Source organism: Phacochoerus africanus, chromosome 10, assembly GCF_016906955.1.
Source record: "Phacochoerus africanus isolate WHEZ1 chromosome 10, ROS_Pafr_v1, whole genome shotgun sequence".
Taxonomy (NCBI): Eukaryota; Metazoa; Chordata; class Mammalia; order Artiodactyla; family Suidae; genus Phacochoerus; species Phacochoerus africanus.
Window position 1 is genome coordinate 135,047,934 of NC_062553.1, and position 16,563 is coordinate 135,064,496.

At 42.1% G+C, this 16,563-nt stretch overlaps 1 protein-coding gene across 2 annotated transcripts; it reads left to right on the forward strand.

Annotated features, from left to right (window-relative positions):
• The first annotated feature begins 272 nt into the window (after positions 1–272).
• On the forward strand, positions 273–16,563 carry ABRAXAS1 (abraxas 1, BRCA1 A complex subunit). 2 transcript variants are annotated; one of them, XM_047799624.1, is made up of 9 exons: positions 273–393; positions 3,325–3,415; positions 5,435–5,471; positions 8,885–8,951; positions 10,809–11,002; positions 12,213–12,332; positions 13,566–13,650; positions 14,918–15,032; positions 15,381–16,563. In XM_047799624.1, exons 1-9 carry the CDS (start codon positions 307–309, stop codon positions 15,812–15,814), a joined length of 1,230 nt encoding a protein of 409 aa, XP_047655580.1. In that variant the 5' UTR covers positions 273–306; the 3' UTR covers positions 15,815–16,563. The 2 variants fall into 2 exon arrangements, with proteins under 2 accessions (XP_047655580.1, XP_047655581.1); XM_047799625.1 differs by lacking the exon at positions 12,213–12,332.

The window sequence follows — 16,563 nt, forward strand, 5'->3', positions numbered from 1 at the left end:
CTTTTTCGGTTGTGTATATGTGACAGGCTCCCTCAGGTGGCAGCGCTGGCCGTCGCCCTGGGCGGAGATGCCCCGACGCCTGAAGGCCCGTCCCAGCGCTGCGCAGCGCCTCACCCACCAGAGGGCGCCCGCGCCGCCTCGCCCGTGCCCTCGCCGGAGCGCGCCGCAGCCAGTGCGCGGGCGCAGACCCCGCCCCCTCGACTGGCCCCGCCCCATTGTCGCGCGGCCGCGGCCCCAGCTCTTCAGGCCCCGCCTCCGCCCCGCCCCCTTGACCAGCGCGGCGGCGGCGGCGGCGGCGGCGGCAACATGGAGGGCGAGAGCACGTCGGCGGTGCTCTCTGGTTTTGTGCTCGGCGCTCTCGCCTTCCAGCACCTCAACACCGACTCGGACACGGTGAGCCGAGCGGCGGGGCGGGAGCTGCAGTCGCCTCGGAAGAGGCCCTGCGCGCGGGCCCCTCGTGGCCGCCTTGGCCCGGGTCCCGCCCGCGGGCTCCCCGACGACGACGACGACGGCGGCGGGCCGGCCCTCTGCCCCCCGAGCGGCCCTCTCAGCCCCTGGGCGGTCCCGGAGCTGCCGCCCGCCCTCTGACCCTTCCTCTGGTCGCCGGTGTTCATTTCCGCGCCCGACCGCAGAGTCCCGCACGCCCCCCTTGCTCTCCCGCCGCAGCTCGCCTTGTCGGGATTCACTCGGTGGAGGAGGAAGAGAGGTCGCGGGGGTTCTGTCGCCCCGCCGGGAAGGGTGCGGGTTAAGGCTCTCCTAAGACCCCCAGGGGTTTTCCGACCACTCTTGATTTTTTCCTGCAGAACAGCTACTGTGCACGTTTGTTGAAAGGGTCGGCGGGTAAGGGAATGATAAGCGGTGCATCCAGTGGCTATTTGGGGAGAAATCTTAGATGAAGAAGATTAACGTGCTTAGAGGGTATCTTTGACTTTTGTTTGCATTGATATCAAATGTGTTATATTGTGAGGCCTCAGCTAGTTCCTTGTGAGATGCTTTCCGTTAAAATTTAAGTATTTAAGTTTGTCCTCACATATTAGATATTTAAATGCTTATTCCTTTTGCCCGTTCAAAACCTCTGGATGAAGTAATGAAGGACTTTTTAAAAACACAGTGCTTATTTTTTAAAGCTTTTGTTTTTACATTTTTCTTTTTTTTTTTTTTTTTTTTTTAGGGCTGCACCCTTGACGTTTGGAGGTTCCCACACTAGGGGTCAAAACGGATCTGTAGCTCCTGGCCTACGCCACAGCCACAACGACACGGGATCCTCGCTGGTCTGCGACCTGCACCACAGCTCATGGTGATGCTGGATCCTTAACCACTAAGTGAGGCGAGGGATGAAACCTTCGCACTCACGGGTACTAGTCAGATTTGTTTCCACTGAGCCAGGATAGGAGCTCCTTTTACGAAATTTTAGACTGAAACTTTGACCCTGAGTAGTGTCTTAGAGTGAGTGCTTAGTAATTGGCTGATACAGTTTAGAGAATCTCATACTGAACAAAGCATGGTCATTTCTTTGTGCCCTTCGTTTTTATAATAAAGGGCTGTCTTACTCAAAATGGGTTGGAATTGATCATTTCCATGTATGTAATTTTAAATAATCTTGTACATTAACACCTAGCAAAGAGCAAACACAGGATAATTTAAAATGTATGTGGGAGTTCCCACCATAACTCAGCGGAACCGAATCTGACCAGTATCCATAAGGACACAGGTTTGACCCCTAGCCTCACTCAGTGGGTTAAGGATCTGGCAGTGCCGTGAGCTGTGGTGTAGGCCAGGGGCTGCAGCTCCAATTCGACCCCTACCCTGGGAACCTACATACGCTGCAGGTGCGGCCCATTTAAAAAAAAAAAAAATGTATGTGGTTGTGGAAGTTATTTTGGAGTGGCTTAGTGTAACTATAAAGAGAATGGGTCTATTAGTCTGTAGTTTAAAGGATTAGCAATCCCAAAATGCTTAGTACTAAATGTTAGAGAAGGCTTTGTTTCTTAGATCTTTTTCCTGAAGTCTTTAAAAGGTGGTTTTCTAGATGGTTGTTCTTAAAACATTGTCTCCTGTCCAGGGATTTGTTTAGAACACTGTTAGAGTGTAGAGGTCTGGATTGTCCTCCTTCGATCCTAGTAGACTGATGTTGTGGAAACATTCCTTCTGTGCTCTTCTTTCGAATGAAACTTTTTTTTTAAAGCATTCTAAAGTAATTATAAAGATTAAAAATTGGAGTTCCCGTCGTGGCTCAGTGGTTAACGAATCCGACTAGGAACCATGAGGTTGCGGGTTCGGTCCCTGCCCTTGCTCAGTGGGTTAACGATCCGGCGTTGCCGTGAGCTGTGGTGTAGGTCGCAGACGAGGCTTGGATCCCACATTGTGGCTCTGGCGTCGGCCGGTGGCTACAGCTCCGATTAGACCTCTAGCCTGGGAACCTCCATGTGCCGCAGGATTGGCCCTAGAAAAAAGACAAAAAAAAAAAGATTAAAAATTTACTGTCAACCACACTGGGTCTCTAAATGCCAAGAGAAATAACTGAATTCTCTAAAATTCAAAGAAATCACTGACGTTGTGGCAAAATGTCTATATTTTAACAAGAATCAGAGCTCACAGCTACCGTTTTAGAAGGCAGACTCTGCAACTCTTGAATATTGTGCACAATTTTTAATCTAAAAATTCACTCTTAGGTTCCTGCTGTGGTGCAGCAGGTTAATAATCCAGCATTGCTCTGTGGCTGTCTGGGTTCAGTTCCCTAGCCTGGCCCAGTGGGTTAAGGATGTGGAGTTTCTACAGCTGTGGTGTAGGTCGCAGCTGTGGCTTGGATTCATTCCCTGCCTCAGGAACTTCCATATGCTACAGATGCTGCTGAAAAAAATAAAATAAAATTTTTTTTGAAATGAAAATAAAAACCCACCCCTGTATCTCTTCATAGTTCAGAAGCCTTCGCTGGCTTCCAGAAGCAGGTGCTCTTAATCCAGAGTGCCTGGCCAGTCATTCAGGAGGGTCCATTATTGGCGTTATTCTTTTCTGCTTATGATTTCCTGACTCACAGATGCGAGGCTTCTGTTCTAGGGCTCCTTGCCCGCAAACATTGTGTGCTTATTTCTGGCTTTAAGCCTTTTATGCTTCCAAGAGTGCCAAAATGTAGTGGTGTCTGCAGTCTCTACAACTTGGGTGTTTTTAACCAAGCTGGAACGCACCTGTCTTTCTTTCGTGTGTCCTCCAGCTGGTAGCACACACTTGTACATAGTGTAAAATACTTGGGAAATACTGGTTTGTTAAGTGGCTGGTAATTCTATCAGTGTATTCCACATCTGATTCTTATTTTTATCCTCATAGGAAGGTTTTCTCCTTGGGGAGGTGAAAGGTGAAGCTAAGAACAGCATAACTGATTCCCAAATGGATGATGTTGAAGTTATTTATACAATTGGTGAGTCACTTATTTATCTCCTATTTTGATAGTTTATGCTAAAACGGATCATCATAAATTACTTTTTACATTGTTGAGATAGATATGAATTTTTAAAAGCAAGTTTTTAAAAAAATATATTGCACTCATTTCTCAGTTAAAATGATGGCTATACCCTAGTCTAAAGGAAGAAACAGTATGAGACATAGGAAGTGAATTAAGATTACTGAGGAGGAAATAAGGATGAAATAGCTCCTGCAGATATTTAAGTGGCAGGAAGATGGTGCAGCAAAAGGAACCAGTAAACAAGACCAAGAAAAAAAATAAAACAGGTTGGACAGACACATAACATGCTTGAGAAAATTTGGAAGATGAGAACTGAAAAAACTCAATGGTTTAAGTAATTGAAAACCTTACGTAATTTCTGGAGTTTCATGGGAAAAAGGCCGACTGAATTACTTTTGTAATAGTATAGTATCATACTTGATAGATATATATGAGGTTATTGAGATGGTGTCTTCATGTAGTTCTCTCCGTACGCATGGCATTTGCAGGTACAAAGATGTCTGTAGCCTTCACATATTTACCTGAAAAGACTCTTCAGCATTTTGGTATTGGGTTTCCTCGTCTAGATGAAGGGTCACAAATTCTCTGTAGTCAAACTGATGTCTTTGATTTAGATGCCTAATGAAATTTCTAACAGTCTGGCTAGGATCTCCCCAAGGAAGGGACTCAAATAGGACCCATCCCAGGAACTGCGATAGGGGGTTACTGTTGCAGTGGTCCAGTGCATGCTGTCTGATAAGATTTGCTTCTTGACACAAGGGACATATGTAAAGACGAGATGCCTAGAAGAACTCGTGTTGTCTTGATGTCTTTCTGTGTCATCAGAGGTGACTATTGCCTTTCACTCTTCCCTCCTGAATCATGAGGGATATGGAAATTTGGAATAATAGAGGAAACACCATATTCATCTTGACACGTCTTACATGATGTTTATTTATTAAAATATTTTTTTTTTTTTGCCTTTTAGGGCCACACCCATGGCACACGGGAGTTCCCAGGCTGGGGGTCAAGTCAGAGCTGCAGCTGCCGGCCTGTGCCACAGCAACTCGGGATCTGAGCCATGTCTGTGACCTTCACCACAGCTCATGGCAATGCCAGATCCTTAACCCACTGAGCAAGGCCAGGGATCGAACCCACAACCTCATGGTTACTAGTCAGATTTGTTTCTTTCTTTCTTTTTTTTTTTTCTTTTAGACTGCCCTGCAAGAATATGGAGTTCCCAGACCAGGTATCTGGTCCAAGCCACAGTTGTGACCTAAGCCGCAGCTGCAGCAATGCTGAGGCCAGGGTTAGAACCTGTGTCCCAGCGCTCCCAACTGGCTGTGAATCCCATTGCGCCACAGCAGAAACTCCTATTCAGATTCGTTTCTGTTGCGCCACAATGGGAACTTCTCTTAAATGATTTTTAATGCTGTCTTGTGATAGAAATTAATCTGTTAGCACACCATCTGCAGCTCCCAGAATTTAGATGTATTTAGGTGTAGTATTTCTATTGACAGGAGGGTAAAACTCACCTCTTTAGAGGTGTTGGACTTTTTTTCTTTAGTCTACAGTTAACATTGACTAATCCTTTATGAAACAACCAGTTGGAATAACAACCAATAATTCCTTTAGCAGCTGTTTTTATCACTTGGGTAAAATTAGAGCATAGCCATTTCAGAACTCAATGAATATAGCAACTGGGAATTTATCTTTTGTGTGTCTGTTATTAAACCTATTTAGAAGGAATATAGCATTCTAGTTACAAATCAGGCTATAGGTGTGGATTTTGTCTCCTCCACTGGCTTGGGTGAGCCACTTAATCTTTCTGCTTGATACCTCATCTTTAAAATGGAAGGAATGAGAATATCAGTCTCATAGATTTTGTGGAAATTAAATGAGATACTGGTAATGTACTTCCTGGCATGAAGTCAGTATATGTTATTCAACTGATAATTAATGTTAGCATAACTAAAATTTCTTTTTTTTCCCCAGATGTTCAGAAATACATTCCATGCTATCAGCTCTTTAGGTGAGTACTAAGAGGACATACATGGTCCATTGTGAAAATTATTATTCTCTGCAGGTGAATTTTTTTCTTTTTAGGGCCATACCCATGGCATATGGAAGTTCCCAGGCTAGGGGCTGAATTGGAGCTGCAGCTGCCAGCCTACACCACATCCACAGCAATGCCAGATCTATAACCCAGCTGAGAGGGGCCGGAGATCAAACCTGTGTCCTCATGAATACTAGTTGGGTGCATTACCGCTGAGCCACAGTGGGAACTCCTGCAAGAGAATTTTTAAAACTAACTTGGTTACAAGTTATACATGATGGTTAGATTAAAATGAAAACCCTTTTTTTTTTGGCCATACTCACGGCAGGCGGGTTTCCAGGTCAGGGATTGAACCCACTCCACAGCAGCGACCTGAGCTGCAGTGACAGTGCTGGATCCTTAACTCACAGTTAACTCACAGCACCACCAGGGAACTCCAAAAAGACTTTAAAAAAAAAAATTATAATTGATTTACAATGTTCTGTCCATTTCTGCTGTACAACAGATTGACCCATGTACATTCTTTTTCTCACATTATCCTCCATCGTGTTCCATCACAAGTGACTGGATATGGTTCCCTGTGCTCTGTGGCGGGACCTCTTCCTTTGCTTGTCCACTGCAGATGCAGCAGTTTGCATCTACTAATCCCAGACTCCCAGTCCCTCCCCCTCCCCAAAAAGGCTTTTTTTTTCTTTTTTTCCTTTTTCAGTCTTTTTTCAAAAAGGTTTTTTTTTTCCCAATGCCTGACATTCACCTGTTCACTTCAACCCTGTCCTCAGTACTTATCGGCCCCATTAGCAGGTCTTCACTCCCTCTTCCAGGGACCAGTTCACCTTGCTTTTCCTTCTCCCACCCGGTTGCCTCATCACGTATGTAAACTCAGTGACACGTTCTCATACATCAACTGCAGCCCTTTTTTCTATCCTTTTTTTTCCCGGCTTATTATCTGCTTCTTCACTTTTATCTCATTGCTTATGTCTATTAACTGGTTAGGTTCTTCATCTACCAGCTTCCTGTTGCTTTTCCAGGGTGGAAACTTGCACTCTCAGTTCTGCAGATGGTGGTAGTACGGTTAACCCCTGATAGGCTGTGTTGTTGTTAACAGCTTTTTACGGAGGTACCATACACAGAAAAGTGAATTTCCATAAAGCAAACAGCTGTAACCATAGACAACATGGTGTAGCTTTGACAAAATAGCTTTATGATTTATATAAACCATGCATGAAAAATCAGCTTTACGATCTTGTAGTCACGGGGTATGCACGCATTCCTAAAGCTGTGTAAGAGCTGCAGTGGGCATATTGTTAAGGTGAGAAACACCATCGTTGGGCATGACAGACAAAGGCTCAGTGTGTCCATGAACTGCTGAGCCAGAAAGGAGCACAGCTCCTCTACTGCCTGATAGACGGTGGGTATAAAAAGTATTTGTTGAGTGAGGGATTCTTGGTGGAAACTCATAAAAAGTACTTCCTTGAGGGACTCTGCACCAGTGATAGATTAACAAGGGAAAGTGGGGGTGGGGGGATGATTCACTCTCTTCTGGCAGCCGCCTTAACTAACTAGACCAACTTCATGGAGCCTTAGAGCTGAGGCAGCCATGCCTCAGCCTTTTAGCTTTGAAAGTCGGAGGATGAGGGGAAGAACAGGTGGGTGGTAGGCAAACTTAGAAGAATCAGGATTTCTTGGGATCTAATCCAATAGCATAGTATGATGTTTCTTTTCCTTGTTTTAAATGATATAAGTGAACATGTGAAAAAGAAAGTCTTCTAACACCATACTTCTTAGAATCCGAGCTAGATAAGCTTTAATGCCCAGTTTTATGTTCTAATACAGAGGATGGCAAAGTCTGGCTCCATGGCCTGTTTTATCTGGTGCTCTATGGATAGTTAGTATTTATTTTTTAAGGGTTGGAGGGGGGGGTAAGAACAATGGAGGAATATGTAACAGTAAAGCCTAAGATACTTACTTTGTGGAGCTTTACAGAAAAAAAATTGTCAACCTTGCTCTAATACATTGTTTCTCAAAGTTTTCCTCTGACAAAACACTTATTCCCTTATTTCAGAAATCAGGAGGAAATCTGGAAAACAGCCTACTGAAGCCTAAAACTTAAAGTCACTTTTAAAAAGAGTATGCAGTTTAACGTGAATTCTCCTGCACAAAATATCTATTTCTCCATAAAATTGCCCCCCTTCCCAGAAACGTCACATAAAGCCAGTGCTCGCATAGAAGATGGACACTGCGATCTTATTGTCTCTCTTACACCCTGGTGTACTGCCTTGTGTCCCGGTTTTTGAGACGCTCAGAAGTGGACCATCCTAGAGAAATATAGGAGTAAACTCTGGTATTTAGATTTTCCATATTGGAATAAATAGCAAAATGGAGAGATCTGTTTGATGAGCTGAATTAGCCCCTTTGATGGTAAAACACTTTATTTTGTCTATTTTGTAAGTTAGAAAGAAAAAATATATTGCCTATTAGGATTTTTTTTTTCAGTTCTATATAACTGAATTTTTTCAGTGTACAGATAGGAATTTCCAGTAAAAGCCTATTTCAATGCATGTTATTTGTCAAGGATTTTACATTTGCATAGAAATGAGTGTTAAAGGGAGAAGAGTGTTATTTGCAGTCCCTGGAGGGGAAAGAAAGCTAGAAGTAAACGCTTTAGAATTATTTTCCAATTCTTCCTACATCTTTGACATTCCAACTACAGCGCAGAGATCGCTAAACTAAACCTAACCCCTAGCACCCCCAAAAAATAAACTCCTAAAGCATTCCTCTCTTTTTTTTTTTCTTTTTCTTTTTGGCTGTGCCCATGGCGTGTCGAAGTTCCTGGACCAGGATCGAACCCACGCCACAGCAGTGACCTGAGCTGGTGCATTGATAACACCAGATCCTTAATCCACTGCGCCACAAGGGAACTCCTAAAGCACTTCTCTTAATTTAAGTACAGCTTTTGGAATTAGCAATAAATAAATTGTCTTTTTGTTATTGTGCTTCATTATTCACATTACACATACTTTTGTATGTGTGATTATTGCAAAAAAATTTTTATTAAGTAAATTGTGAATTAGCTATGGAAACTTATAATACCTATATTTAGTGGATAGTTTTTGTTCTAGGTTTAAAAAAAAATGTGGTACCCAAACTTTTCCTGTGAAGTTTCTCCACCGCTTTTCCTTTCTCATTGCTTATGGACCACATATTTCTACAGTTTTAAGTCTGTTAATTTGAGAATTTCTCTCCTATTTATTTTAGAACTTCATCTAGCAGGTGAGTGGGTGTATGGATCTTGGGTGGTTGGGCTATAGGAGTAACTAAAATTAAAAGTGCTGATAAAATCTTCAATGTTTTTAACTTGTTTGAAGTGCCTGTAACTTTGGCTTTTACAGCTTTTACAATTCTTCTGGTGAAGTCAATGAGCAAGCGCTGAAGAAAATATTATCAAGTGTCAAAAAGGTGATTCACTTTTTCTTTTTTAGGGTTTTTGTTTTTTGCTTTTTGTTTTTTTGTCTTTTTAGGACCACATCTGCGGCACATGGAACTTCCCAGACTAGGGATTGAATTGGAGCTGTAGCTGCCGGACACAGCCACAGCCACAGCCACATCAGATCCTTAACCCACTGATCGAGGCCAGGGATCAAACCTACATCCTCATGGATACTAGTTGGGTTTGTTACCTCTGAGCCACAACAGGAACTCCTATTTTTTAGTATTATATGTACTTCTCAGCTTCTAAAAACATGGGACACTCTTGACAGAAGTTTCAAGCAGCTTTTGTCTTTACAATGTCCTGTGTAAAACAGGTGAGGAAAGGCTTGTTGTCTCTAGAAATTCAAAGGGGTTTCTCTGAAAGCAAAGCTAATTGTTAAAAAAATCTTCATCTTGGAGTTCCCGTCATGGTGCAGCGGAAACGAATCTGATGAGGTACTATGAGGTTACGGGTTCGATCCCTGGCCTCAGTGGGTTAAGGACCCGGCGTTGCCGTGAACTGTGGTGTAGGTTGCAGACACAGCTTGGATCCCAAGTTGCTGTGGCTGTGGTATAGGCCAGCGGCCGTAGCTCCAATTAGACCCATAGCCTGGGAACCTCCATCTGCCTGGTGCAGCCCTAAAAAGAGACAAAAAGACAAAAAAAAATAAATAAATAAAAAATCTTCATCTTGTTCTCATCCTTTTTGGCTGCAGCAGGCAGCTGCTTGATATGAAATCTCAATTCCCAGACCAGGGATTGAACCTGGGCCACAGCAGTGAAAGTGGCACTGAATCCTAACCACTAGACCACCAGGGAACTCCCTTCTCATCCTTCTCTTGACTGTTCTGATTTACACTGATCGTTCCCTCTCCTATGTTCCCACCACCCCCCTTTCCAGCACCACTCACTCTAGGACTCAGTCCCCTGCTGTTATTTGGCCTGGCTGCACCTTCTCTTGTTTACTCTGTGGGGGGTGATTTCCTGTACGGGACCTGATTTGGATCCTCCACAGCCTACTTGGCATTAAAACATGTTGAATGATTAAAATAGATATTTCTTCCCAATACAAATTTTTTTCTGGGTACTTTTTTCCTCTTAAAACCTTTTGATCTCTTAGTTGAGAATAAAAGTAGTTCAGTAAAAGAAGTTTCTTTCAAAAAACATCTTTTGTTCAAAGTGCTTTCCCCTCAGTTACATGTACGTAAAAATGTACCTGTAGGAATGAGTGGTTGTTCTTTGTTATAATTAGTACTGTTTTGAGTCAATGAGATTTATTTTTCCAGGTTAAAAAAAGGTTTAGTAATACTAACAACCCGTTTGTTTAGCATGTTATAGTTTACAAAACCCCTTCACGCATGATCTTAATCTTGAAACCAGCTTTGTGGGGTTGCTTATATAGGGTAACATTCCCATATGAGTTTCAGTTAAAAGCTACTGTGTTCCGTTTACTTACTTAACAAACCAATTATCTGTCCAGGAAGCTAACTAGTTGTCACTGACATTTTCTTCATTTAAATTTGACTAAAGATTAAGATTTTAAGATAGTAAACGCCATAAGGGAAACTAAAGGAAGCTAAGACCTTTTTTCTTTAATCTATATTAAATAAGATTGTACCCTGGTAACTGAATGGAAAGTAGTTTAACTCCAAGTCAGTTTGCATACTTTACAAAAGGTAAGGTGTATTTGTATGTGTGTGTTTTGTTTACATAGGCCCCATCTTGCTAAATATTAAGATAGCATCCTTAAGGTCATCAGTCTTACTGCTCGGGCATGACAGCAAGCCCTGTCGTGGTTGTAGTCACTGAGGTACACCCCTGATGTTTCTCTGTATATGCTTTCAGGATGTAGTTGGTTGGTACAAATTCCGACGTCATTCAGATCAGGTCATGACATTTAGAGAGAGGCTCCTTCACAGAAATTTACAGAAGCATCTTTCAAGCCAGGAACTTGTTTTTCTGTTATTAACACCAAGTATAATAACAGAAAGCTGCTCTACTCATCGGCTGGAGCATGCCTTGTATAAACCTCAGAAAGGGTGAGTGTTGACCAGTTGCTGGCTGTCCTCAACCAATAGAAAAGTATACTTAACATATTTACTGTGCTTTTTACTGACTATTTTTGTCACAGTAACGCTTTTTAGTTTGTCTTAGCATTGATTTTTTTTTTTTTTTTTTAGGGTTGCACTCCAGGCATATGGAAGTTCCCAGGCTAGGGGTCGAATCAGAGCTGCCAGCCTACACCACAGCCACAGGAATGTGGGATCCAAGCCGTGTCTGCGACCTACACCACAGTTCGCAGTAATGCCAGGTCTTTAACCCAATGAGCGAGCCCCTGGGTCAAACCTGGGTCCTCATGGATTATGAGTCAGTTTCGTTTCTGCTGAGCCATGATGGGAAGTACCGCCACTGATTCTTTATAGATGGAAAAATGAAGGTCAGATGAGGAAATCAGAAGCCCAGTATGGAACAATGGCAAAGTGACTTGTGTTTCTGGTGCTGAGGATTTGCTGTTATTTACCGTAAGGTGAAAAAAATATGCATGCTTTAGATATTGGTTGCTAATGTACAACTGAAACCTGCATACCTGAGCAGCTTTTTGCTGACCTCTGCCAGGAAGCTGGGTGATTCTTGATGCTCCACCAAAATGAGCTAATGAACAGTTGATGGAAACAGCATTTTCATGAGCATGAGAATAAAGTTAAGAGAGTCCCGGAGAAGAGTAATTTTATCATTTATGGAAGATGGGATGGATCACAGCAAGACGGCCTTATTTTTACACGTGCTAGTCAGTTAAAATAGCTGTTAAAGTATTTTTCTTTCTTTCTGTTTTTTTTTTTTTTACGGCCGCACCCATGGCACATGGAGGTTCCCAGGCTAGGGGTAGAATTGGAGCCGTAGCCGCCAGCCTACACCACAGCCACAGCAGTGTGGGATCTGAGCCAAGTCTGTGACCTACACCACAGCTCACGGCAACACTGGATCCTTAACCCAGTGAGCGAGGCCAGGGATCAAACCTGCATCCTCAGGGATGCTAGTCAGATTCATTTCCACTGAGCCACAGAGGGAACTTCCTGTTTCACAACTTTTAAAAGCCGTTTGCCTCAAGTCAGTAAATTCTGTCTTGGCTAAGTAGTAAGGAATGGAATTTTGTTTTTTCTTATAAGGGCAAGGTAGTCTATACTAAAAAGTAGATGCTAATCTATCACTTTAAGTTTTTTTTTTGTTTTTCCAATTTTATTTCTTCAGACTTTTTCATAGAATACCTTTAGTGGTGGCCAATCTGGGCATGTCTGAACAACTGGGTTATAAAACTGTATCTGGTTCCTGTATGTCTGCTGGTTTTAGTCGAGCAGTAAAAACACACAGGTGAGATTCCTTAACTGCTTCCCCACTAAACTTAATTCCTGTTCATTTTTTGAAATTAATGTTTTAATTACACAAGAGAATAAAAATGAACACTAATGACTACATTACTCAGGTAAACCAGACTGTTTCTCCATATTTCCTTCTAGCACTTTATATGTCCATCTATAAAATCTGAAAGAGAGGGGCTTTGTTTAATAGCCTACATATTTTTACATAGTCTGAGAGTAAGGAGCTAGCCCCAGTATAATTTTTTAGGGCAGCAGTTCATATTAAAGACAAGAAATTAGACTGGATATTAAATAAAGACAAAAAAATAACCAAGATTTACTCACCAGTAGACGGCTAAGCTGTACCTTTTTTGAGGACAATAAAGGAATAGTTAATGTCGGGAATCACAACACTGGTACCGCAGATACTTAGTGTAAACTTTATGAGAATAATGAACTAGATTTTATTTATTTTTGTGTTCCCACGGTACTGAACCGTGTCTTATAGAAATGGAATATCACATTTCATTGATTCTAAGACGCACAGTTTTAAATTTATCTGAAATTGGGATTTTTACAGACATGCCTTAGAATTGTTTTTTCTTCGTGATATCTAAAATAACATTGCCTCTTTCAATCAATGATGACTTAAACTCAGTAAAATAATTGATCCCATTGTAAAGAAAAAAGCCCACCCCAACCCCACCCTTAGTTTCAGTCTTTATCTTTTTTTTTTTTTTGGTCTTTTTTTTGCCATTTCTTGGGCTGCTCCCACAGCACATGGAGGTTCCCAGGCTAGGGGTCCAATCGGAGCTGTAGCCGCCAGCCTACGCCAGAGCCACAGCAACGTGGGATCCGAGCCGCGTCTGCAACCTACACCACAGCTCACAGCAACGCCGGATCCTTAACCCACTGAGCGAGGCCAGGGATTGAACCCCCAACCTCATGGTTCCTAGTCAGATTCGTTAACCACTGCGCCACAGCGGGAACTCGAGTCTTTATTTTTAAATACTTCTTTTTTGAGTCCTGGAAGTAGTACTTAGGCTAAAAAAGTTTGCTAAGGTGAAGATAGATGAACTCATTTTTCTGCTTAGTTTTGCTCTATACAACTAAGTTGACAAAATTATGGCTCCTACAAGGCCACTAAAAAGAATCTTCTGTTGTTCCTTAACTACAAATAAGTTTTTCATTGTATCATTAAAATGAGTTCCATACATTTGCCTGAGGAAATGGTAATTTTTTACAGCTCTGAATTTTTTAAAGAAGATGGATCTTTAAAGGAGGTACATAAGATAAATGAAATGTATGCTTCTTTACAAGAAGAATTAAAGGTAAGTTAACATTTAAAGACTGCTTACAGAATTGATATCAAATTGGTCACCAAAATATTTTAGGGATAAACTGACTTGATAAGACGTGGATTTTTTTACTAGTTTAGCTTCAGGAACCAAGACCTCCATCTCAGTGGCCCACACAAACAAGTTTAGTCCCACTGACTTAGTGTCTTGGCTGCAACTTTGCTTTTGTTCTAAATGGCATCTTCCTTCTAAGATCTGGCCCTTATCTGATGTGGGACATGCTCTTCTCATGACAGAGGGAAAAGAGCAAGAAAGCTGGTGACAATTCACAGCAGCTCGCAGAACTTCTGCTTAGAGCTGGCATGTCACTGCCACTCACATGTCATTGGCCAGAGGCTGTCATGTCAGTAGTCAGGGATATATAACCCTTTTACAGGATAAAAAAGGAAGCAAATATTTGGGAATAAAACAGTCTGCCACAGTACGTGCTAAGCTCTATCTCATTGTGTCCATTCCGTTCCCTGAGAAGTAGACATAAGATGGGATTAGATGTGCAAGACACTTATTAGGCCTGCAAAGAATAAAGGGAAGGGAGCAGGAGTGGCTGGGGGACCTGCAGTGCAAGTCTGACACCTGAGAAGGGGTCAGGAAAGGAGGAAGGTTGGACAGGAAGAGCTTTAGACTGCAAGACCAGAACATCTCAGCCAGGCTGAGATGGAACGTCTGCGAGCACAGGCGTCCTGCAGGACGACTTGTACTAACAGCCTCTGTGCTGAGTCACTGGCTAGGAGCAGCCTGGCAGAAGAGGACCTAGGTGCAGACACAGTTTCCTGTTCCTGTGCCTTATCTAGGAGATAACTTGAAATAAAGCTTGTTTAAGTGGGAAGTTAACACATCTGGAAAGCATTTTATAACTATAAAGTACCATGCAAATACTTGCTGATTTCTTCAAGAAAAATAGTAAAATAAAAATTTTATAAAGAAAAATATATACCATGAAAGATTTTATGTTATTTGTGAACCTAGACTGTAGTACACAACTTAGAACTTTTATCTGTGCCCTTTATTTATTTATTTATTTTTTGCTTTTTTAGGGCTGCACTGGTGGCATATGGAGGTTCCCAGGCTAGGGATCAAATTGGAGCTATAGCTGCTGGCCTACACCACAGCCATAGCAATGCAGGATCCCCAACCCACAGAGTGAGGCCAGGGATCAAGCCTGAGTCCTCATGGATGCTGGTCAGGTTTCTTAACTGCTGAGCTACGAAGGGAACTCCTATGCCCTTACTTTATTTTGCAGAGTATATGCAAAAAAGTGGAACACAGTGAGAGAGCAGTAGAGAAACTGCTAAAGGATGTAAACAGATTAAAACAGGAAATTAAAAAAAGAAAACAAGCACAGATTCAAGCAGCACGTAAGTAAAAAGTTCCTGTGCTTTAAAGAAAAATTTTCGGATTGTAATTATCGATGAGCTGGCTGCACTAGCTGATGAATTTGTCTACTTTAGGATTAAAAATAGCTGTTTTATTAATACATTCAAATCCCACTGAACAGAGAACATGGTACTACCGTAGGTATACTATCTTGACATTAAAAAATATAATTTCCTTTTAGGATGTGTGGCATATAAACTTGGGACTCGTTTTTCTTAATTTAGATAGTTTGATATAACACTCTGAAGTTTTTTGCTTTAGTAACAGTTAACTATGGAAGCTTTGTAGGACAAATACTGTTAACATTGAACTACTTTTTGTTTGTTTAGGAGAGAAGAATGTACAAAAAGACCCTCAGGAGAACGTTTTTCTTTGTCAAGCTTTACGGACCATTTTTCCAGATTGTGAATTTCTTCATTCATGTGTTGTTTCTTTGAAAAATAGGCATATTTCTAAAAGTACCTGTAATACCACCCACCATGTCAGCGTGGATGGCCTGACCCTACTGGTGGAGTACACTGACAGTCCGGAAGCTAGTCCAGCTGGTAGCACACTGCAGACGAGTAAGCGCAAGGCTTCCGATGCAGATGACGGAGGGCGGTTCAAGAAGTCACGGCTGTTAGAGCTACAGAACATACCATCTAAGGCAGATACTGACAGCAGCGACCAGGAAAAGGCATCCACAATGAGTAGCCCAGAAACAGATGAAGAGCTTGAGAAAAGGAAGGGCTCTGGTGAATATCCACAGTCTCCGACCTTTTGACTCCGTTAGGCCCAAAGGAGATGCGTGGTCAGCTGAAGGATGAAGCCAGGCTCTTCTCTTGTTTTTACTGTGTTCAGCTCTGTGCAGTAACAAACGGGTGCATCAGTTAATCCGGAGTTTGAGTACAGAACGAGCCTGGTCATGCAGTGTATTTGGGATCAGCAGTTGGTCAATTAGGTGAAGAGGCCAGTGAAGCATGGCTCAAATGAGAGCATTTACATACACTCACTGCTTATGGTGTCTGTCACAGAGACTCCATTTTCACATAGAGCAGAGTGTACATTCATTTGTCAGACTTTTGTTGTAGACTAGGGACTTTTCTAAAAATGTCTTGGAATCCCTTTGTTCCATTACTTAACCTTTATAAGACTGCTTTAGTTTCCTTAAAGAAATCTGCAAATTAACCTAAGTACAAAATGCTACTTAGTTTTTTTCATCTCCCATTACCAATCTCATTTAAATATCCAAACTATACCTAATTTGGCAACTAATTTTTTTTAAGCTAGTTATCTTTACCAAGTCTTCTCAAAATATTTACTTAATATTCATTATAATGGTAATTTTCTTCTTAATGCTCGTATTCCTCTATACAAAAATACAGCTGACACACATCTGGGAGTAGCCAACTTGGCAATGCAGAACGCAACAGGTTAAGAAAGTCACGTCACGGGCTCCCATGTGACTTTTAAGGATGTAAAGCTCCCATTTCATCCAGTTTGATGGCTAATAAGTGGAGGTTGGTTAAGAGA

Bases quoted from the DNA above. Each gene is read 5' to 3' on its own strand.
- ABRAXAS1 (XM_047799624.1), top strand. From the start codon at position 307: ATGGAGGGCGAGAGCACGTCGGCGGTGCTCTCTGGTTTTGTGCTCGGC. The intron at 5,472-8,884 runs GTGAGTACTAAG...TGGCTTTTACAG, and splicing joins CCATGCTATCAGCTCTTTAG to CTTTTACAATTCTTCTGGTG. The intron at 13,651-14,917 runs GTAAGTTAACAT...TTTATTTTGCAG, and splicing joins CTTTACAAGAAGAATTAAAG to AGTATATGCAAAAAAGTGGA.